General features: G+C 50.3%; 1 protein-coding gene across 18 annotated transcripts in view; it reads right to left on the bottom strand.

Moving 5' to 3' along the window:
- Positions 1-742: 742 nt before the first annotated feature.
- Positions 743-21,677, bottom strand: part of EPB41L1 (erythrocyte membrane protein band 4.1 like 1) — an 80,399-nt gene continuing 59,464 nt past the window's right edge. For 7 of the 18 annotated variants that reach the window (XM_066978576.1, XM_066978579.1, XM_066978581.1 and 4 more), the window contains 10 exons: positions 16,932-19,622; positions 16,258-16,365; positions 14,665-15,063; positions 13,167-13,274; positions 12,639-12,719; positions 12,344-12,406; positions 11,335-11,430; positions 6,448-6,528; positions 5,325-5,441; positions 743-1,873 (listed from right to left, as the gene is read on the bottom strand). In XM_066978576.1, the coding sequence (XP_066834677.1) occupies positions 1,814-1,873; positions 5,325-5,441; positions 6,448-6,528; positions 11,335-11,430; positions 12,344-12,406; positions 12,639-12,719; positions 13,167-13,274; positions 14,665-15,063; positions 16,258-16,365; positions 16,932-19,622 (3,804 nt within the window). In that variant the 3' untranslated portion in view covers positions 743-1,813. Of the gene's footprint in view, positions 3,915-5,324; positions 5,442-6,447; positions 6,529-11,334; positions 11,431-12,343; positions 12,407-12,638; positions 12,720-13,166; positions 13,275-14,664; positions 15,064-16,257; positions 16,366-16,931; positions 19,623-21,677 lie in introns of all 18 variants that reach the window. The other 11 variants (XM_066978586.1, XM_066978587.1, XM_066978588.1 and 8 more) reach the window with 8 other exon arrangements.

Here is a 21,677-nt window from a genome sequence, read left to right on the forward strand (position 1 = left end):
CGGCCGCCTTCCCCGCTGCTCCTGCCCCCCCGCTCGGGCCCCAAAGGCTCTGTGGGGCTCCCCGCACCTCGTAGGGGTGCCTCAAGGGTTCCCGAAGCCCCGACGCCCCGGGCGAGGATCCTCCTCCCGCCCACGGTCCCACGCTGCTGCAGGCCTCCCCGCGGGCGCCACGCCTGCCGGCCAGCAGCCTTCTCCTGTGGCCCCCCGCACCCCTGCTCCTCCCCGCGGCTCCTAGAGACGCCCCGGGCCTGCCGCCCGGTCCGAGGCCAGCAGTTGCCTCGTTTCGACCCAAAGTCGCGTCCCCCTCCCCAGGAGAGCCTGTCGCTTATCCAGCCCCGAAGCTGGCAGTCACCCCCAGCTGCACACCCAGAGCCCCGTGGGGGGACAGACAGACCGAGAGCCCGGGACAGACACCCAGACAGCATCATCACCTCCCGGGACAGAGGAAGCTCCTCAAAGACAAGCGCAGCCCCCTCCTCCCTGTGTTTTGAACACCTTCACAACCACTAGCCTTCTTCACTGCATCATACAAACACACCACATGCCAGAGCTGAGGGATAAGCTATAAAGAACACCTGGCTTTCTTTCACCTCCCCATTAGACAGCAATACCCAAACTGGCACCTTCACTATAGACAGGAGAGAGTCCAGTGTTTTAATGTGCAGAAAACCTGGTTGGACATGCCCACTTCCCCCAATTTGTCCATCCTCTTGGTGGGAAAGAGTCCAATGAGGCCACAAACTGGTTTAGCATCAAACACATTTATTTCACTTTTATTGAATACAAGAACAGTGAGCACACACGCATACACCACCGAGCACTGAAAAGGAGTATGACTGAAGGGGGGAGAAGAAGAACAAGGGAAGAGAAAAGGGGAGTTAGTGAAGGAACAACAGAGCACTGCAGTTGGTTGGTAAGGTGCTTTTCAAATAAAAATAAATATTTATTGTTATTGTTACTGTTAATATTACTCATGCAATTGCAGGCCAGGTTTGGAATGGATTTATGGGATCAGGTAAAAACAGGCACTCATGTCTCTCATCCCTTTCAACAGAAAGGCCCCTGGAAGAAAACAAATGGTAATCAGCTATCCAAAATGGCAGCAACACGAGGGGCAGGCTGCAAGAGCCAAGCCCACAGGGGCATCAATTGTTGCTGAGCAGCAGAAACCCGCACCTCACCAGGTGAACAAGCAGTGAGCTTTTTTCCTTTTTTTTCTTTTTTTTTTCCCTTTTTTTTTTTTTTGAACATTGTCTCCCCCATTAAACAAGCTGCGGAAGCCAGGGAACTGGATCCACTCACTCCACACATAACTAGTCTGAGTCCAAACTCACATCAATTCTAACTGTGTAAGGCCACTAATTTTAACAGTAACCTTCATTTTAATAATGGTACACATGATGAAAAAAGCAGGTATCTATCTTCAGAGTAGCCTGTGGTTGTTTGTAAGGGTAGCAAAGCCACGTGGGCTCCTCTGAGTATGAACTACAGTGTGCTGAAGAACAACCAGCACGGTGTGCAGATCATTGCTAATAGGCGAGAAGGGCTAGATGCCCTGTGCAGGCACTGAGAACTGGTCCTCTGTCACCCGGTGTGTCTCTCTGAAAGTGTGACTGCTATTGACAGCTGGCTTGTGTGTATATAAAAAGGAAAGAGAGAAAATTAGCCTCTTTGCAACTGCCTTAATTCTTTCTGTTTTGGGGTCTGGTCTCTAAAAGCAGCAGGTCACAAGCAGATGAACGTGCTCAGACAGAAGCTGAGGGAGACCCCACAACCAACTTCTCCAGGAACATGACTGCACTGGCATCAGCCATCAACTCTGTCCACTGTCCAAGTAGCCTGTGCTCAAGTCTTCAATGCTTGCAGGGGAAACCTATACACCGGAAGGAGAACAGACTTCATGAGGACATAATAGCAAGCAGCTGGTGATCCAAGGCTGCCAGAGACCAGGACAGAAGATTTGGTAAGGGAGGTCTGCCCACAACATCCTAATGGCTCAGGCTCTCCCTGCTCACTGTCATCCTCAGATCCATTGCAGAAACCGGTTAAATGCACCTATTTCTGGGCAGTCTGTGTGAAGGATGGGAGACTAAAGGCAAAATGGTGCAGAACTGTGGGCCCTTCTGTTTACACAGGAGATAGAGATAATCCCAAAACGGAAATGTGTTAATTTCCTTTCCTTTCTGATTTTTGTTCCAAGTCTACTCTAACTGCCTGGTTCACAGTGTACAAGACCCTGGGCTTGGCCCATAATCCCCTTCCAAAGGCAGCCATAGAGAAGGCCTGTCTCTAAAGGCAGAGTCATCGTGAGTTGTGGGGCAGGCAGCTTCACTGGTATCTCCTTGACACACGCCTCCCTACATAGAAGGACCAGGCTCTGTCATCCAGCCTTGTACACTTGGGACACTGCAGTGATGGAGACAACGTGGTCTCTCTACTGCCTGCCCTTGGGCAGCACCTGGAGGCAAGGACAGGGAAAGACTGCCATCACCACCACTAACCATCGCACCCTGGGCAGCAGGAAAGCAGGGCAGAAACAACTACTCTGCCTCCAACCCTTCCTACTACAAATCTTGAGTAACTGCATTACTGGGATCCAGAAACAATCCAAATCAATCCAAAACAACCCAAAAGTCTTCACAGCTCAATGAGCTGAAGAGAAGCGATGAACACAGTCCTGCAGCTGCAACCTTGATCCCAGCTGACGCTGATGCCTTTGGGTGGGAGCCAGGGAGAGGATCTCGGGCTGCAGGAGCAGCCTGAACCTCCTTCCTTGCCCTTCCAACTCACCACTGAGCAACCTTTTCCAAACACCACATACTGCAACAGGAAACCCAGCTCTCCTCTGTCACGTGGATCAGTCAGCAGGACTTCTCCCACCTCTCTCTCTCCCCTTCCTCCCTCCAAACAGCAGCGGCTGACACCTTCCCTGTTCTCTTCTTGCAGGACTAAGAGTCCCAATGTGATCTAAGAGTCTCAAAATACACCAACCACAGTCAATCAAATAGGTAATAATTTAAAAATGTCATCATATTTACCAGTGCTGTTGAATTATTTCAGTATTGTTCCCCCCCTCCCCCCTTGTTATATATAATAATATACATAACTTAAATGCACATCCATATGAAACCCCTACAGGCTGCATTTTTATAAATGAGAAACCATATACATATCATTTGTTTTGTTTGAAATGAAATCAATTCTTAAATACCTTCAGAGAACAAGAGGTTGGACAAGTGCACAGAGAAGGGGAAGAGTTAACAGAACCCCAAAAGATGCAAAAGAACCAGCATGGAATGAGGAGAAGGGCGAAATCAAACTTCTGAATCGGAAAATAACTCTAAAGTAATAAACTCAATGTTTTTCTCTCTTCTTTCCAGAGGTGGGGAATGGTTTTGCTTCTGCTTGTGTTTGTTTTATTTCAGTTTGCTTATTTCTTGCTTTGTTGCAAAGCAGTTTTCCTTTCCATTTAATGTGCAACAAATGAACTCATGATTGTGTATCCTTTAATGTAACATGCAAGATGGTGGCTTACTGTATTATTGTTATTATGTTTTTATGATCTTATTTTATCACCAATCCAGTAAATTCTTCAATTTATCTGCAAAGAGGGTGGTTTTGTTTGTTGTTGGTGTTGTTTGCTATTCATTTCCAGCATATAGCAGCAGTGCAAGGATGCATTTTGTTTCCTGTTTTTATATATATATATATATATATGTGTGTGTGTGTGTATGTATGTATATATATATATAATATATTTGCTATTCCTTTTTTAAAAATTTTGTCTCTCGCCATAAACATTGCAGCCAGGATGTCTATGTCTTGCTGACAAATCCAGCATGAAGGCTCCTTCTTCACTGTTCTCCAGGTTTGAATACAGATGTTGACTTCCAAGAACATGTTGGTCAAGATTCCTGTACAAGGCAGATGAAAATGACTGGTCATGGGGTGTTCCCTTCCTGACTCATTCAACTACAACAGGCTTCCTGTTTGTATGAGGGCAATGGACAGTAAATTTGCGAACATTTAGGGACACTGTTTGCATTTCTTTACCAGGATGTCTGGTCATGAGAAGGACCTCTTAGTTCACTGAGCTGGTGTTGCTGTATGGGGGAGATATCAGTGGATCACTGATTACTTTAGGCCATTAAATGATAATTGAGTGGCTCCCTAAGAGGTGCAGAAATGTCTAGGCTTATTTGTGCTGTGTTAAAGGAAGTAAGAGTAGACAGATGCAACAGCCTTTTCTGACCTTCCAAACTGAAAATCTTCATATAATAAAGAAACATGAAATCACATTTCCAAGAGGCCTCTTGAAGTGCACTGTCTAGCTCGCAACTGAGCTCCTCAAACATTTTTCAGTAGTGAAGCTACCTTCAAAAGTTCCCCTTCCCTTCTTCAGCATGCTCCTCTGCCCCTTAGCTGCCCTGTTACAGAAGTTTGTTGAAAGGTGCCATGGCCTTGCTGTACAGCTTGCTACAAAATAGCTGTAGCAATCTGATGCCGGAGCAAAGGGGTCAGAGTAAGGGGGTAAGAGTGGAGCAGGACTCCTTAAGCCAGTTTTGCCCTGGAGAAAACTGTGTGGAGCTGTATCTGCTTTGAGGTATCTGCGGGGAGACGCAAACCTTGTGTGCTGCTGCCTGCACCTGCGTGGTTCTAAAAGGACAACCTGGAGAACAGGGATGGGATTAAAAAAAAACTCTTTTGCAAATACCGGTCTGATACTTGGGAATGGCTTTACAAAACCTGTTGCCAAGTTTCTCAGCCTATCCACATTGGTATCACCTCTCTCACTCCCTGCCCCAGGGAGATGAGCAGGTCCTTCCTCTTTACACGCAAATGATTCTGACCCCTCTGCTGAGCAGGAGAGCAAGGCGACATATACAACGTTGCTTCTGGTGATGTGGCACTGGCTTTATAACCACAGCCATGTGGCCATGCCTGCAATCACCATCATACTGGAACTGCTGGCCAAGAGCTGCCACTCCTGTGTCACAAAGCTACCTCCTGTGTCACTCCAGTGTCACAACTGCTACCAGCACCTGCAGCTGGTGGGGTCAGTCCCAAACAGCGACCATGACTAGCTGTGGAAATGTGCCCAGGCTGTTTGAGCAGGAAGGTGAGCAAAGCCCATGCACTGTGGAAATGCATGCTCTGCCTATGCAATCGTATGGAGACCTAGGCAAGCATCAGTGAAGAACCTCTGCAAAGGACTCCACTGCGTTATTCCACACGATACGGTGTAAGGGACATGCTGACACACTTTATTACATACATCTCTTACACAGCAGGTATAAGCTGTACCTGATAACTTCTCCACCTACCTGAGGTTTCTTGTCTCTCTCCTCTGGAGAAGGTTCTGTTTCTCTGTATACCACAGCTTTGGTTACCAGCATGTCAGGATGCTGTAGTTTTGCCTCTTTGATTGCTAAAGCCAGTGCCTAAAATCAGAATGATGAAAGTATTCATTGACATTTCCATGAAGTCTGGTACTAGCATTGCTCTCAACCAGCAGATAGAAAGCAGCTGGAGCTGAATGGGATTCCAGGCAGGCACAGATGCAGAGATTCAAAGCTGAACCTACACATAATGGCCTGGCAGAAAGGGCTGGAACCTATCACCGACCAGGTGTTTGTACAGCACTGGGAGGCCTTGTGCACTGCCCTTCATTTGCTGTCTTTTCTGTAGAGATGCACAATGTCCCAGGCTCCCTTCAGAAACCCAAGCAAAGGAAGAGCAGCAATTCTCTGCAGAAATACCCTAGAAAAAAAACTAAAATAGTATTTTTACTAAATTTATTATTATAATTCTAAAAAATCCAAAAATTAATTTTAGAGCCTGCTGAAGATCACTTTAAAGTACTTTAGAACTTCAATTTCATTTTTTAAGCAACAAATCCCAAAGGATTAGGTCAGAGGGAAATGACCCTGCAGCCTGAAGGATTTATGTCAATAAGTTTTTCACTTTTCGTTCCTCTGTCAAGGAGGCAGATGCAAAACAAAGTCAGCTGGAGGGAGTCAACCCATAGCAAGACTGCAAGAAAGAAAGGGAGAACCTGTCTCACTGCAGGGTATTGCAACAGAGAAAAGGCAACTGGAAACGTAATCTGTACTGCTGCTTCACTTCTGCAACAGGTGCTGATGGGAGCTGGTCTGGGAACTCTTGCTCAGTATAAACCAAACGATCCTGTCCTTTTGCAGGCCAAGTGGGTGATGACTGATGTCACTCCTTCTGAGATGGAGCTAGGGTTTCCCGTGAGTACCACTGTACCTCCTGGAGGTACACAACTGCCCTCTTCTATGGCCTGTGCAGAGCTGGTAGGTTTGGGGCCTCAGGGCTCTGTTTTCAGAGTGAAGGACCAAACATGTACAAGCCAGAACCAGAAGCATTGAGTGACATAGCCAGGGGCAGCCACAGCTGGGGAAAGCCAGGGTATTCTGTTCCTACCTGGTCCTGGTCCACATCTTCATCTCCTGTGATAATGATGCGCTTCTCTATCCTGGTCTCTGAAAATCCTCCTTTCACAGTCTGCACAAGAAGACGACAGCACTCACTTGCAGCCCCCCAGGACCTGTGCCCTGCCTCGGCCCCACACCTTGCAGCCTACAGGCTTCTGCGGCAAAAAGACTAACACAAGGCCCTGCCTGCAGCCGTTTGATCACAGGACAGATAGTAAGATTCAGAAGCCAAGAGTCATCATGCTGCCTCTGTCTGCGTGTGAAGGAGAGGAGTCAGAGAGCACCCAACAAACCAGTTCCTGGTAGGTGTAACTGCCCACCAGAGGAGGGACAAGGCCAGCATCATCTTAGGAACTCCCCGGTTATTTCATGTATCTCCCCCTAAGCTTGACTCAGTGCATTGTTGGAGCTAGCACAACACAGCTTATCACAGGGGGGTAGGAATAACTGCATGAGACAGCAAAGGAAAAGGGCCAGTGGCAGGCAGGTGGTGGAGCACCACTCTTGCCTTCTCAGGTCCCTTGCTGGGTTTCTACTTTCATTTATGTGTACTTACTTTGGGAATGAAGTGGCCATGGGTGAGGTCCTCTGATGCAGCTATACTTCCTTAATTTTCTAACATCTCTCCCCCTTGCCTGAGCCACTCCATCTCTAATAAATACAATATACCAACATAAACACAGCTTCCATAGCTGAGCTGAGGTGAGGTGCTCTGGCACTGGTGTGAGGTACCTGGCAGCTGTGCTGTGGATTTTCTGGACAAGGGATCTGACTCAAAGTATGCCTGGATTAACACACACCAGTTAAAAGGACAGGGAGTTGCACACACACTGGTGGCAGCCTAATGCAGTCTCTCCATCCCCACTGCTGCCTTCAGGACAAAGAATTCAGCAATGCCAAGCTCTGCTTTTCCTTCTTGACCCAGTGACTCCCTTCCTTCCCAATATACCAAGGCATAGAGGTGGGCATGGCACTTGGGCACAGTCCATGGGGGTGATGAACACCCAAAGTCGGTCTAACACAGGTTATCCTTGTCTGAAATCCCCTGCAGTCATGCTTGGCTGCACTGGATGGGTAGCACAGCAGGGCTGAACTGGGCCAGGGGCTCTTGGAGTGCGGCAAAGGGCCAGATGATGATCTCCCACAGGCCAGCAGACACTTTCTCAGATTGTAAGGAGGGGAAGGGCATCTTCTTAGAGACAGGTCATTGTCGTGGGAGATTCCCTTCTGAAGGGAACAGAAGGCCCAATATGCGGACCAGATCCACTTCACATGGAAGTCTGCTGCCTCCCTGGGGCCTGGATTAGGGATGTGAAGAGAAAACTTCTTGCCCTGTTTCAGCCTTCAGACTATTACCTGTTACTGTTTTTTCAAGTAGGCAGTGATGAAGTTTCAAGACGAAGTCCGAGACTTTATGGTGCTGGGGAAACTAGTTAAGGGGTCAGGAGCACAGGTGTGTTCTCTGTCCCTCCAGTTGCAGGGACTGATGAGGTGAGGAGCAGGAAGAGCCACCAAATGGCTCTGAGCCTGGTGTCACCAGCAGAGCTTTGGGTTCTTTGATCACGAGTCTTTTTACAAGACACCAGCAATGGATGGGGTTCACCTGTCTCTAAGGGGAAAAACGATCTTTGCTCAGGAGTTAGCAGTGCTCATTGACAGGACTTTAAATTAGATTTGAAGGGAGAAAGGGATAAAACCAGGTTTGACAGAGACAAGCCTAGGGGTGGTATGACAATGGTTAAAGGACAGTGTGCTAGCAAGGTTCATCAGTCTGCTGCCCCTGTTGAGGTATGGGATGGAGAGCCATGTGGTACCAAAGGCACAAGGGACATTGACAGGTTAGAAATCACCAGTACCCAGAAATGGTCATGCAGGAATTAGGGATTCTCTGCCCCCCAAAACGTGGCAGGATCGCTAACCCAACTGAAGTGCATCTACACCAATGCACACAGTACGTGCAACAACCAGGAGGAGCTGGAAGCCATTGTGCAGCAGACATACTAGGCTATGACATAGTTGCTATCACCAAAACATGGTGGGACAGCTCGCATGAGTAGAGTGCTGCAACGGATGGCTACAAACTCTTCAGAAGTAATAGGCTAGGAAGGAGAGGCGGTGGCGCAGCCCTGTGCATTAGGGAGTCTTTGGATTGTCTTGAGATTAATAACGGCAATGACAGGGTTGAATGTTTATGGGTAAGAATTAGGGGGAAGGCCAATGAGGCACATGTCCTGGTTGGTGTCTGTTACAGACCACCTAACCAGGCCAAAGAGGCAGATGAAATATTCTAAAAACAGCTGGGAGAAGTCTTGCAATCGATAGCCCTTGTTCTTGTGGGGGAATTCAACTTACCAGATGTCTGCTGGAAATACAACGCAGCAGAGAGGAAACAGTCTAGGAGGTTTCTGGAGTGTGTGGAAGATAACTTCCAGACACAGCTGGTGAGCGAGCCAGACTAGAGACAGAGCTGGACCTTTTGCTTGTAAATAGGGAAGGACTTGTAGGTGATATGAAGGTTGGAGGCCACCTCGGGCACAGTGATCATGAATTAATAGTTTTTGATTCTTGGAAAAGTAAGGAGAGGGATTACCAGAACCACCACCCTGGACTTCTGGAGGGCAGACTTCGGTCCTGTTAAGGAGACTGGTTGGCAGAGTCCCTTGGGAGGCAGTCCTGAAGGGCAAAGGAGTCCAGGAAGACTGGACAATCTTCCAGAAGGAAATCCTAAAGGTACAAAGAGCAGGGTGTCCCCATGTGCCAAAAGACGAGCTGGTGAGGAAGAAGACTGGCCTGGCTGAACAGAGAGTTGTGACTAGAGTTCAGGAAGAAAAAGAGGGTTTATGACTTTTGGAAGAAGGCGCAGGTCCCTCAGGAGGACTATAAGGATGTTGCGAGGCTGTGCAGGGACAAAATTAGAAGGGCCAAGGCCCAATTTGAGCTCAATCTGGCTACTTCTGTTAAAGACAATAAAAAATGTTTTTATAAATACAGGAAAAGGAGGACTAAGGAGAATCTCCATCCTTTATTAGATGTGGAGGGAAATAGCGACAAGAAATGAGAAGGCTGAGGTATTTAATGCCTTCTTTGCCTCAGCCTTTAGAAATAAGGCCAGTTATTCTTTGGGTACTCAGCCACCTGAGCTGGTAGGTAGGGATGGGGCACAGAATGAAGACCAGAAGGAAATGGTTAGTGACCACTTAGATGTATGTCTATGGGGCCGGATGGGATCCACGTGAAGGTACTGAGGTAGCTGGCGGAAGTGCTCACCAAGCCACTTTCCATCGTTTATCAGCAGTCCTGGCTATCAGTCCCAGTTGACTGGCATCTAGCAAACATGATGCCCACCTACAAAAAGGGCTGGAACGAGGATCAGGGAAACTATAGGCCTGTCAGTCTGAGCTTAGTGCCAGGGAAGCTCATGGAGCAGATTACCTTGACTGCCATCACACGGCACTGACAGGACAACCAGGCGATCAGGCCCAGTCTGAACGGGTTTATTAAAGGCAGGCCCTGCTTGACGAACCTAATCTCCTTTTACTACAAGGTGACACCCTCAGTGGATGAGGGAAAGGCTGTGGATGTGGTCTAACCTAGACTACAGTAAGGCTTTTGACACTGTTTCCCACAGCATTCTCCCAAAGGAGCTGGCTGCTCAAGGCCTGGATGGCTGTACACTTCATTGGGTTAAAAACTGGCTGTGTGGCCAGGCCCAAAGGGTCATGGTGAATGGAGTTAAATCCAGTTGGAGGCTGGTCACAAGTGATGTCCCCTAGGGCTCAGTACTGGGGATGCTTCTCTTCAACATCTTTATCAATGATCTGGATGAAGGGATCGAGTGCATCCTCAGTAAGTTTGCAGATGACACCAAGTTGAGTGCACATGTTGATCTGCTTGAGGGTAGGAAGGCTTTGCAAAGGGATCTGGATAGGCTGAGGCCAACTGTATGAAGTTCAACAAGGCCAAGTGCCGGGTCCTGCACTTGGGGCAAAACAACCCCAGGCGCCAGGTCCTGCACTTGGGGCACAACGACCCCAAGCAGCTCTACAGGCTGGGGGAAGAGTGGCTGGAAAGGTGCCTGGCGGAAAGGGACCTGGGGGTATTGGTTAACAGCCAGATGAATTGATGATACTGGTCGATAGCTGGCTGAACAGGAGCCAGCGTTGTGCTCAGATGGCCAAGGCAGCCAACAGAATCCTGGCTTTTATCAGAAACAGTGTGGCCAGCAGGACTAGGGAAGTAATTGTCCCTCTGTACTTGGCTAAGGTGAGGCCGCACCTTGACTATTGTGTTCAGTTTTGGGCCCCTCACTACAAGAAGGACATCGAGGCCCTGGACTGTGTCCAGAGATGGGCAATGAAGCTGGTGAGGGGTCTAGAAAATAAGTATTGCAAGGAGCAGCTGACAGAACTGGGGTTGTTTAGCCTAGAGATAAGGAAGCTCAGGGGAGATCTTATCTTGCTGTACAATTACCTTAAAGGAAGCTATAGCGAGGTGGGGATTGTGTTCTTCTCCCAAGCACCAAGCGATGCAATGAGGGAAAATGGCATCAAGTTGCACCAGGGGAAGCTTAGGTTGGATATTAGGAGAAATTTCTTTACTGAAAGAGTTGTGTAGCATTGGAACAGGTTGCCCAGGAAAGTGGTTGAGTCACCAACCCTGCAGGTCTTCAAGAAACATGTAGATGTAGCACTTAGTAGCATGGTAAGCGTTGGACTCTAGAACTAGGTTAAAGGTTGGACTAGATGATTTTAGGTATTTTACAACCTGAATGATTCTGTGATTCTTCTGTACCAACAACAGCATAACTCCACCTTCCTCAAACTCCATTGGCTTTCATCAGCCCCCTCTTGGCTGCCCCGTTTGGAGATGCTCTTACCTTGGTAACATGGGTAGTGGTGGAAGTAGAGAGGGTTTCTGCAGTGGCACTGAATATGCTGGTGAGCACTTCCTTCCCAGTGGAGCTGCCGGTGATCTGCAGGACAGAGCAGGAGTGTCAGCAGGGGCTGCCACAGGGGAGCCTTTAGGGCTGGCTCCCTTGGTGCTTCCAAAGGTCTGGGACCTTCCCATTGGGACAATGTTGCTGAGGTGAGCGTGTCTGCCTTGCTGAGGGGAGAGCACGGCAAGGAAAAAGATGACGTGCTGTGCTTCTGACTGGATGTGTGTTTTCATGTGGCGCAGAACAGCTACCCCAAGCCTAGACCAACAAAAAAAGTCTCTCTGCAGCAAGATGATGATTAGATGACAGCATCTCACTCTTGCCCATCAGTGCCTTAGGGCCAATGTAAAGGCAGGGTTCTCAGGCTTCCTCTGTCCCTAAACGCAGCACTTTGTTCTGCTTTTCGTGGAAGCATCTGGGAAGCCTGAGCCAAGCACTACCTCCCTGGGCTCCAGGCTCACCAGGTGACCAGCATGGGGTGGCACATGGCATTTAGCCAAGCTTGATTCCATTTCAAAGGAATAATCAAGTAGGAAGACACTTCATACAGGAAGGGCTGCTCCTGGGCAGGGTTGTTGATGGCTGTCACCTCCACGGAGTTATGAGACGTTAAGCATGGCCCTGGGTAGTCTGGCAGCATCCTCAGTGCTAAAGATATCTCAGCCCGCTTGAGACTTCACCAGGAACTGGGCTATTTTTTATTTTATTCTGGGGAATTATCCTCCTCCAGCTGATGCTCAGGGTGTATATCCACCACAGGAGAAACACCACGGGCATGGTTCCCCAGCCTTCTTGCCCCTCAGTACCCACGCGCCCTTCTGCTCTCGCCCAGTACCATGGGATCAGCCACGGTCACTGCGCTGCAACACTGCACAGCGGGATGGCCAGCACAGCCCTGAGGGACTGCCTACCTCTCTCCTTCCCCCCCTCCCTCCTGTGCCCCACTCACCGGTGACACAGAGCGAAGTTCTGTCACGGGGCCAGCCCCTTTCCCAGGCTTGGTGGTGTTATCCTGAAAGAAGAGCACACGGGCAGGTGAGCTCGGGCACAACGCACAGGCCAGTGCAGCGAGCTCCAGAGGGCAGCTTTGGAGCAGGGCAGCTCGCCCCAGAGCCTTCGCTGGCAAGGCGAGGTCTTCCTCTCCCCACCCCAGCAGCACGGCCTGTTCCAGCCTCCCTCCCCAAAACAGGGGGATGGCACGGGACGTCCGCAGCCCCAGCACCGTGAGGGCCAGCCCCGCTTACTGAGGTTGTTGGCACAGTCTCTGCGGTGACTGCCTGAGCAGCAGCTGTCGCGTCTTTGTGGCCAAGGGCGCTTCCTTCCACCTGCCAAAGGCAAAGGCAGCCTAGTGAGTCTGGAGGTACCTGTGAAGGGGCTACATCTGCAGAGATGGAGCTTTACTTCCCTGCTGTCAGGGAAGCAATGCCCGTGGGCCAAGCAGCACAGTGCGGAGCACATGGTGACCGTCCCTCTCTGCAGACATCGCCACATCCAGCACTGCAGCAGCATGGCAAGCTGGGCAAGGGAAGCACGTGTAGGGGAGGGGTTCAAGGGTGCCTGCATGGAAAAGTAAATGCAGAGTAACTTTGGACAGGCTTTGAATTGATGTTCTGGGGAGTACAGCAAGACAAGAGAAAGCAGAGAACCCCAATGGTCTTGGCTCAGCCACTGGCCCTCACGGCACTGGTGTCTGGGGCCAGTTTTTCCTGGACTGAGGCTCTGCAGAGCCATCAGGGAGCAGGTCCATGAAAGGACAGACCCAGCCATGTCACCTGGGCTGCTTCTGGGGTGCTGATCTGGTGAGGAGCAGAGGCGTCTTCAGGATTCTTTGTGCCCAACCCCAGGCAAACAGTCACAGCATCCGTTTTCAGGGCTCGTGACTGCAGAAGAAACATGGGAAGTCAGCCACTGCTCCAACGAAACCTGCTTCCCTGGGCGCACCAAGGCAGCCCTGCCTAGAGGACACTTCAGTGCTCCTCCTGCACCAGTGTGCCTGACCAGGGCCCCACTGTAATCTCCTGCAAGCGCGACTGTGTGCGACAACCTGCAAGTGTCACGCTGGCCCTCACCAGACCAAGAGCAGAGGCCAAGCTGCTACACTGGGCTAACAGCTACCATGCAAAGAGCCCTACAGGATTGACATACCTCAAATCAGACCTCATGCTCCATCCCAAGGCTGCCAGGGATTTTTTGGACAGATTCATAGACACCACAGGTCAGGGCAAATTGGTCTTCACCCACCAATTCTATTTCTCTCGTGACCTTTGGCATTTCTATGATCTGCTTCAGTTCCTGACAGCTGCGGTGACGCTTGGCTGCCAGACAGAGGCTAACGTGGGGAAACTTGGGTTTCCAGCACATGCCCAGCATTTCTGAGACAACTGCCCCTGCTGAGTGCTGGAGTTGATAATCCAAGCCCACAGCCCAGCAGCACACAGCATGTGATGCTCCAAACAAGGGCTGTCTCAGAGGCAACTTGCTTTCTTCTGTAGCTTCCTCCTGGCTCCAGGTCTGGACTCATGCTGTGAGCAGCTCCAGAGAACAGTTGGGGAACTCACCTGGCCGGGGCTGGGGAGCTGTGGCCAGCGCTGACTGGCCCAGGCAGAAGATGCTCTGGCCCCGCGCAGAGATCATGCTATATTTCATCCAAGGTGGGGCTGGCTTTACTGTCCTCTCACAGCAGCATACGCTCAGCTTCCCCTCGGACACACATGTGCCACATGCAACTTTCTTAGCCCTGCTATAAGCACTCCCAGCGTATGGCTGGCCCTCCACGACCTTCAGAGCTGCTCTCACAGGCTACTCTGCAAACCTCTCCTGCCCAGGCACGAGCAGACAGGATAGTTGGCAGCACATTTCTCTTTGCTGTACAAACTGGGCACTGACTTCATGCAAAATACAGAGACAGAGCCATCAGTTACCAAAACATGCCCTTCCAGCTGCTGACATGCTGTAGTGGTGTGAGGGACAGGCTAGGCAGCCAGACACAGCGTATTAAGAGACAGTGATGACTTCTGGTTAGCAGATGCACAAAACACGCGACAGAGCCATGCCCCTGCCCAAACAGAAAGAACCATGCAAGACAGACAAGAGCATGCATCAGGGTAAAATAGTTACACCAGACAGGAACCCAGGCAGTCTGAAAGCTAGCATGCTCTTCCAAATTGATGTGGGACTGCACATCGGGAAGGCAATACCAAGCACCAGGACAGAGAACATGGAGAGATGACAGCACCGAAGCAATCTTGGTGGAACGGCTTCCCTGTGTACCTCTAGCTGGGAGACATCTGTGCTGGGCTGGGAGACTTTCTCCCTGACTTTGACATCTTCTTCCAGTCCAGGAACAACTTTGTCAGTATGCTGGAAGGAAACCAGGCCTTCATCTTCCATCTCACTCTTGTCCTTGTCCAGCTCGGGCAGGCTTCGGGAGATGTCCTCAAAGGCTGTTCCATGGAAGTCACCAATCACTGTGAAGTCCACCTCTGCTTCCAGGCTGGAGGTTGAACTGACCGTGATGCTGGAGCACTTGCGCTCGATGGCCAGGTGGTTGTCCTTCAGAAACACTGCGTCCTTCTCCTGGTCCTGCTCCTCATCACCAGTGTCACTCTCAGGAGCCCTGTGCCGAGGTGGCTTAGCTTTCTCCTCGGTGCCCTCCCTCAAGCCTGCTCTCTGAATGAGACACAATGATGGAGAGAGATGGAGACAGTGAGCATGGCATGGCACGGCAACGCGGGCTGCGCTGACAGAGGAGAGGGGGGAGGAGGAGGAGAAAAGGCTGCAGCGAACATCACAGAGTAGAGTTAAACACAACTCAAGCATGGAAACTGAAACCTTTCTGACAGCAGCGACTTTGCAGGGGTGGGGGGAAAAGGGTTATTTAATCTGATTTTGCCAAAAGCCTACTGGTAATTAATCACTGGAAAAAAGGGTCAGTCACACAGAAAAGCTTGGCCAGCTTAGAGGCACATCAGTGCACCTAGTGAAAGCAGATGTATGCAAAACAACAGCTCTGTTAAGAGACATTCAGAAACAGCTCAAACGCCAATGCTATCATACACCGGTAAAACTGGGAACGAAAAAAAAAAAAAGACAAAGGGAAAAAAGAAGAGTTTTAAAGAAAAGGGCCCCATCAGCAAGGTACAGTGAAGGAGAAGCGAAGGAGCGTGCCAACTGCACTGAGCTCAGCCCAAGTGGAGCATCCATGTGGGGCTGGGGGACATCACCCCAGAGGGAGGAGGGCTAGACACACCACAGCTGCCCACCAGCCCCCCTCCAAAGGCCTCGCGCAACCAGGGGTGACTCTTAAGGCATCAGATCGTGTGTTCGGTCAGTGTAATTGACAGCACGATCAGAGCCCAGGGACTACCTCCCTCCACCAGCTGCTCCCCAAACACAGACATACCTCTCAACTCTGCCATCAGAGGGTACATCTCTTCTTGCCATATTTTGTCATGAAGCGATGGGAAATCTAGACCCATGCGTTTGCTTTATTTTGCATCTTGCTCTAGGCATTTCTCCCTTAGAAATCATCCCACTAATGCCACGGGAAGCCCACCTCCTGGACTCTGGTCCAAGCATTTGCTGCCAGAGCCATCCCCTGCAACGTGCCAGGCTCTGCTGGCAAAGGCACTTTTTGTTTGCACTGCTGGGAGGTTGAGAGGTATGAGAAACAGGGTGTCAAACAAACGCAAGAGGAACACAGCCGCATATGTGTTTGTGTGTGTGTGTGTGTGTGAGTGTGTGTATAAATACATTCGTAACAGCTCTACCAGGGGGAGAGGAGCTGGAAGCATACAGTCCTCAGCTGCTTAAGGTGAGCTATCATACTATGGCAAAAAGCAGTTAGTAAAACAGCAGTGAGACCTGTAAGACCACTGGAACAGCAGTCTTTAAATTCTCTTCTTTCATGCTGGATTTTACAGACGGGTCAGATAAATCCTTTTCTTCCCCACTTGGTTCCTGAGATTTGCTCTGGATTAGAGAAAATGGTTAGTTTTGAGGAAATTAACTCTATAGGAGCTGATCTAATGCTTACAAGAGTGAAGAAAGCTATTTCATCATCCAGCCACCAGCTTGCCGAAGACAGGGGAGGATGGGTGAGGCTGGTGAGCTAAGCAAGAAGGGTTATCAACGTAAGAAATGCAGGGGTGAAGCTGGAAGCGTGGGCATGTTGCTGACTGGTGTATGTACATCTGTGGCAGAGCCACACCTCCTTAATCCAACCCCCCATCTCCCTTCTTGCTCCTGGACATGAGGCTTGGGTGCCCATTTTCAGGATTAGCGAGTGGCATTCTCCAGGTTGCCAAAATGTCGGGCGGGGGGGAGGTATCACGAAACAAAAAGCTGATGAACCAACTAGCCAGCAGGTCTGCATTCAGCAAATAAGCCTGACCGCACACACATACATAAAAGGACAGGGGATGCAAAGCGACTGTTCTCAGTCAATGGATGTGTGAGGTGCCACTGAACATGGTAAATAAAGAGCCACACAACATGCGCATGAACTTTCCATCCGGACAGTTCATTGGAAGAGTTACCACGGCTTCTGCCAGTGTGAGTTCACAGCCGGAGTCAGGGGAAGCCAGGTCAGCACTGTCTTCTCCATGCTCCAGATCAACAGAAACATCTTCCTTCAGAGACAGGGGCTGAGAGGAGTTTCCCGAACCAGCCCCTTGCCCCTTGAGGGCAAATGAGCCCACACTGGATGCCAGTTCCACCGGAGTACCTGTCAGCGACGGAGGCGAGATGGGGCCTGTGTTCAAAAGCACGTCCTGTGTCAGACTCATCTTCCCCTTTGCTTTTGCTGGTCTCTCAGTTTCAGGCAAATGCTCTTCTTCCTCCTGGGCTGCCCTTCGCTCAGCTTCACTTTGCTCAAACATCTTAATCTTAGAGGCCACTGAGGTCTTCTTGTAGCTCTCACTGTCCTGCCAGCTACCCAGGAGCGGGGCCTCGGTGACACCTCTGTGCTCCTGGGACACAGCTTCTGTCCTACCATCAGTACACACCAATGGCCCAGACTCTCTCTTCTGTATCCCACTGCTCACTTGCAGCTCTTCACTGCCTTCATACATAGAGGTTGAAAGCTGGAACATTGTGCTTTCTTGACGTATTCCCGTTACAGTGGAGTGGGAGTGCAGGACATCAGCATCTTCTTTGGGAGGCTGCACTGGCTGCCCCAGAGCAAGGTCACTGTCCCTAGCAGGTTCTCCTACCACAGAGCTCCTGCCTTGCAGAGCTTGTCCCACATTAAACTCCAAGTCCCAGGGCGGCTCTTGTGCTTTGGTATGTGCAGTGTGGAGCGGCCCTCCAGACTCAGGACCCTTTGGAGGCAGGTGTCCTATAATGGTCTCAGTCTTTTGTTCTGCTTCTTCTGCCTTGGGAGACAGCTGTTTCATGCAAGGGCTTTTGTCATGGGATAATTCTTGCATTCCACAGCCTTCATCTCCCATCAGCTTTCCTGATCTGGGCCCTATGTTCTGGGAGAGCTCTTTTATCATAGGCTTTTCTTCCTGGAGTGGCTTTTCTGTGGTTCTCTGGACTCCCTTTGTAGTGACAGGGTTTGAGTCCCAGACATCCTCCCCTGTGGCCGGATCTCTGACTGGCTCTGCTGCACTGTCTATGTTTTGGTGTAGTCCTCTTGCAACAGGACTTGCATCTTGGTGTATTTTCCTTGTAGCAAAGCCCACATCTTGTGGTCTTTCTTCAGGTTCAGAACTCACGTCCCCGGGTGTTTCATACTCTGTCACAGGGCTCGTGTCCTTGAGTGCCCCTGCAGAACCTGCCTCCCTGCACGTCACCTCTTTTGAGGGGTTCACATACTCCAGTGTGCCCACACCTCTCACAAGGCTGGTGCCCTGGGACAGGTCTTGGCCTTCGGATTCTGTGTCCTGGGCTGGCTCTGCAGGGACAGGGCCTGGTTGCTGGGGAAAGGGCCCAGGGGTGGGAGTGCTGGGTTCATCCTCCTCCAGCCCTGCAGTGGCATGAGGGCAGCCCGGCTGAGGCACAGCTGAAGAGGATGATTTAGTCTCTATCTCTTCCATCTGCAGAACCACTCTGGAGCTTTCCTCCTCATTCCCATCAGGTATGGTTCTTTCTGAGAGCCTCCACTCTGTCCCAGAGACGTCCGTGCCCCACTGCTCTCCTGCAGCTGGGCTCTGTTTCAGGTCCTCAGCCCTACTGCCTTCCCGTTCCAGGGCACTCAGCTTCAATCCTCCTACTGGGCTTTGCAGATCCTTTTCATCTGAGCCCACCTCCTGGGAACACAACATGGTTTCATCTTTCTCCTGTGTTTCACAGCCCCTAAGACTCGCTGTTGCTTCCTCTTGCTGCACTGACAAACAGTGCTCCTGCTCCAAGGGAGGACGTCCTGCAGGGCTTGTCTCATCATAGCCTGTCTCAGGCTGCTCTGGCACTACGGCAGGTTTTTCTGATGCTGCTCTCTGTTGCTCATACACTGAGGAAGTGGACTGGAACCTTTCTTCCATGGGTGTTGTGGGCTCTGATCCCTCTCCTGGCCTGTTCACTGTGGTTTCTGGCATCTCCACCAAGTCAAGCTGTCCTCCTGCCTCTGAAAGCAGATGTGTTTTATTGTCCTTCTCATCTCCCTCTAGGTCTCCTAAGTAGATGATCCTCTGTGTAGCAGAAGTCTCTGTGTTGTCATCACTAGACTTCACTTTAATTTTAATGAACTCTGTGGTTGCAGTTAGCACTCTGGTATCCTGCTTCCTGGAGGCTGCAGAAACGTGCTCCTCAGAGATCATCTTGCTTTCTCCCTGGGGCAGATCTGGTCCCAAAGTCTTGGTCCTTTGCTTCTCTTCAGGCTGCTGGCTTGGCCTGGACAGACCTGGTTCACTTGCAGTTACTCCCTCGCCTCTCTCTTTGGGCTCCTCCTCTGCTCTCTCAGGTGGCAAGCACTTTGCCTCCATGCTGGGCTCCTCCCTGGTTTCCTTCTCACAGATCTCGTCCTCCCAGACAGACTCAAAATCTTCGGGACTAGCAATCATTTTTGCTCTCTTCCAGGTCTCCAGATCTGCATCTGTTGTCTCTTCCTGGCCTGCCACTTCCTTGGCTTTCCCTACTGCCATCTCCACTTTCGACATGCTCACACTCATTTTCACCTCTGAAGTACCTGCACGTGCTTCTTCTTTCTTGACTCCCAGAGCTTTCTTTAGAGCTACCTCTTCCAGCCTAGAAGTTTCTCTCTCTATAAATACCCAATGCTCCGAGCCCTGCATTGCAATTGGAGCAAGAAGAGTTAGCATCAAACATACTTTACCTAACAGCTGATGATTGCTTTCATGAGTAACAGAAAGCTGATGTGCCTTAGATGGGGTTGACTAAATTAATAATTATTGTTCATGCAAGAGTTGAGGCAGGGTATACACAAAGAGCCTGACAACTGATGGCATTGATGGAGAGAAGGTACTTAAAATAAGGGGGCTGATGCTGTGAAAGTGGCTGAGTCCTCTCCAGGGCCTTAGACCACCTCCTGTTATGGGCAATGGCCTACCAACATACCTGCAAAATCTGTCACTTTTTTGGAAATAAAGAAGTGGGAGCAATGCTCTCAGCAGGCACATTAACAGAGCTCCCCATGAGGCAGGGGAGTACAGCAGACTAAACCAAACTGGGACTCCCCATTTCACTCCTGTTTTTAGCTGGCCCGAACAGTTTCTATGAGAGCTAAGGGTGAGATTTTGTTGTAAGCAGTGGTTGTTTTGTCTAGCTTCACTCTCAGTTTCATCCACATGCCCTAATACCAAGTTGGACTGAGCAAGAAGTAGCATGAGCAAGAAGAGAAGCCACCTTAGGCATCAGCAAGGCCCTTTCCCCTTCCTACCAGACGCTGCCACTTGGATTCACTCCAAGGTCCATCCTTCCTTTCCAGATCTCCTGGGAAATATCATCAAAACCAATTATTTAGCAGAGGTTTCTAGCGATGCTGAAACCATGCAGTTCAGAAAAGCAACCTTTAAAAAGTTAACTGTAAAATGAAAAAACATAGGCTTGGCGGCTGAGATAGCTGCAGGGACTGCAGCAAGGACCAAGTGAAGGCTGCAGCATCCTGCTGCAAAGACACAGTGAGTATTTGATATAGCACACAGTGAAGCTATGCTGCTGTGCAGGGGTGGATGCCAGATTACTATTACTACATACACTTGGTACAGTCATGTGTTTGTCCTGCAAGAACCCTGAAGACCTCACAAGCTCCAAAGACAAAGCAGGGATAAATTTTTTCCAATTCTGGAACAGAAGGCTGAAAATAACCCATGAGAACACAGCAACAGGAAAACAGCAATGGGCATTTGTACTGATGAGGAAGCCCAGCAGCCTCCTCAGCCATCCTAGGGTACATACTGCACACACACGAAGGGCAGGGCTGCAGGTCCTGCAGAGCTCACCACGGGGCTCCCATGGCCACTCTGGGCTGGCTCTGCCCACACCATGGGACGCCCAGGACACTGGCCAGTAGGACAGAGCCAGTGTTGCTTTTGCAGGGTGAGAGAAACTGGCCTTCTGCAGCACCTTCCTGCACGTCAGCCGCAGGGAGCTGGGGCTGGCTGCACTCTCCCTACTCAAACGAGGAAAACAAAGTAATGCAAAGGAGAGCTGGACCGGCAGTACCCTACACAGAGGGGCCAGGGTGAATGTTGGGAGTGGTTACACCCAGAATGGAAACCTAATTGATACCGAATAAAGAGAAACAGAGGACAGAAGGAAGCACAGAGAGAGAGAGAAGGGAAAACGAGATTAGAGGAGAGAGAGAAAGGAGGAAAAACAACTGGTAATGGAAAGGCCTCCACAAGGAGGGGAATCAGAAATCACAGAATTACAGAATGGTTTGGGTTGGAAGGGACCTTAAAGAACGCCCAATTCCAAACCCCTGCCATGGGCAGGGACACCTCCCACCAGCCCAGGCTGCCCCCAGTCCCATCCAGCTTGGCCTTGAACACCTCCAGGGATGGGGCATCCACAGCTCCTCTGGGCAACCTGTGCCAGTGCCTCACCACCCTCAGAGTAAAAAAAGTCTTCCTTTTATCTAATCTAAATCTACCCTCTTTCAGTTCAAAGCTTCAGTTTAAAAATTGGTGAGAGCCCCCAACAAAAAAGATGCCACCCCCTAGTTCCTGCCTTCTTTACCAGGTGCCAAAGAAAGGTCTATGGCTGCTGGCACTCAGCATCGCAGGCTGTGGTGCTAGCACCACCTGGGCAGTCAGCATACCTAGTGCTGGCTCCTTTCCCTGCCACGCTCTGGTGAGAGCAAGCGGCTGTTGCACTGCAGC

Source organism: Anser cygnoides, chromosome 16 (assembly GCF_040182565.1).
Source record: "Anser cygnoides isolate HZ-2024a breed goose chromosome 16, Taihu_goose_T2T_genome, whole genome shotgun sequence".
NCBI classification, from domain to species: domain Eukaryota; kingdom Metazoa; phylum Chordata; class Aves; order Anseriformes; family Anatidae; genus Anser; species Anser cygnoides.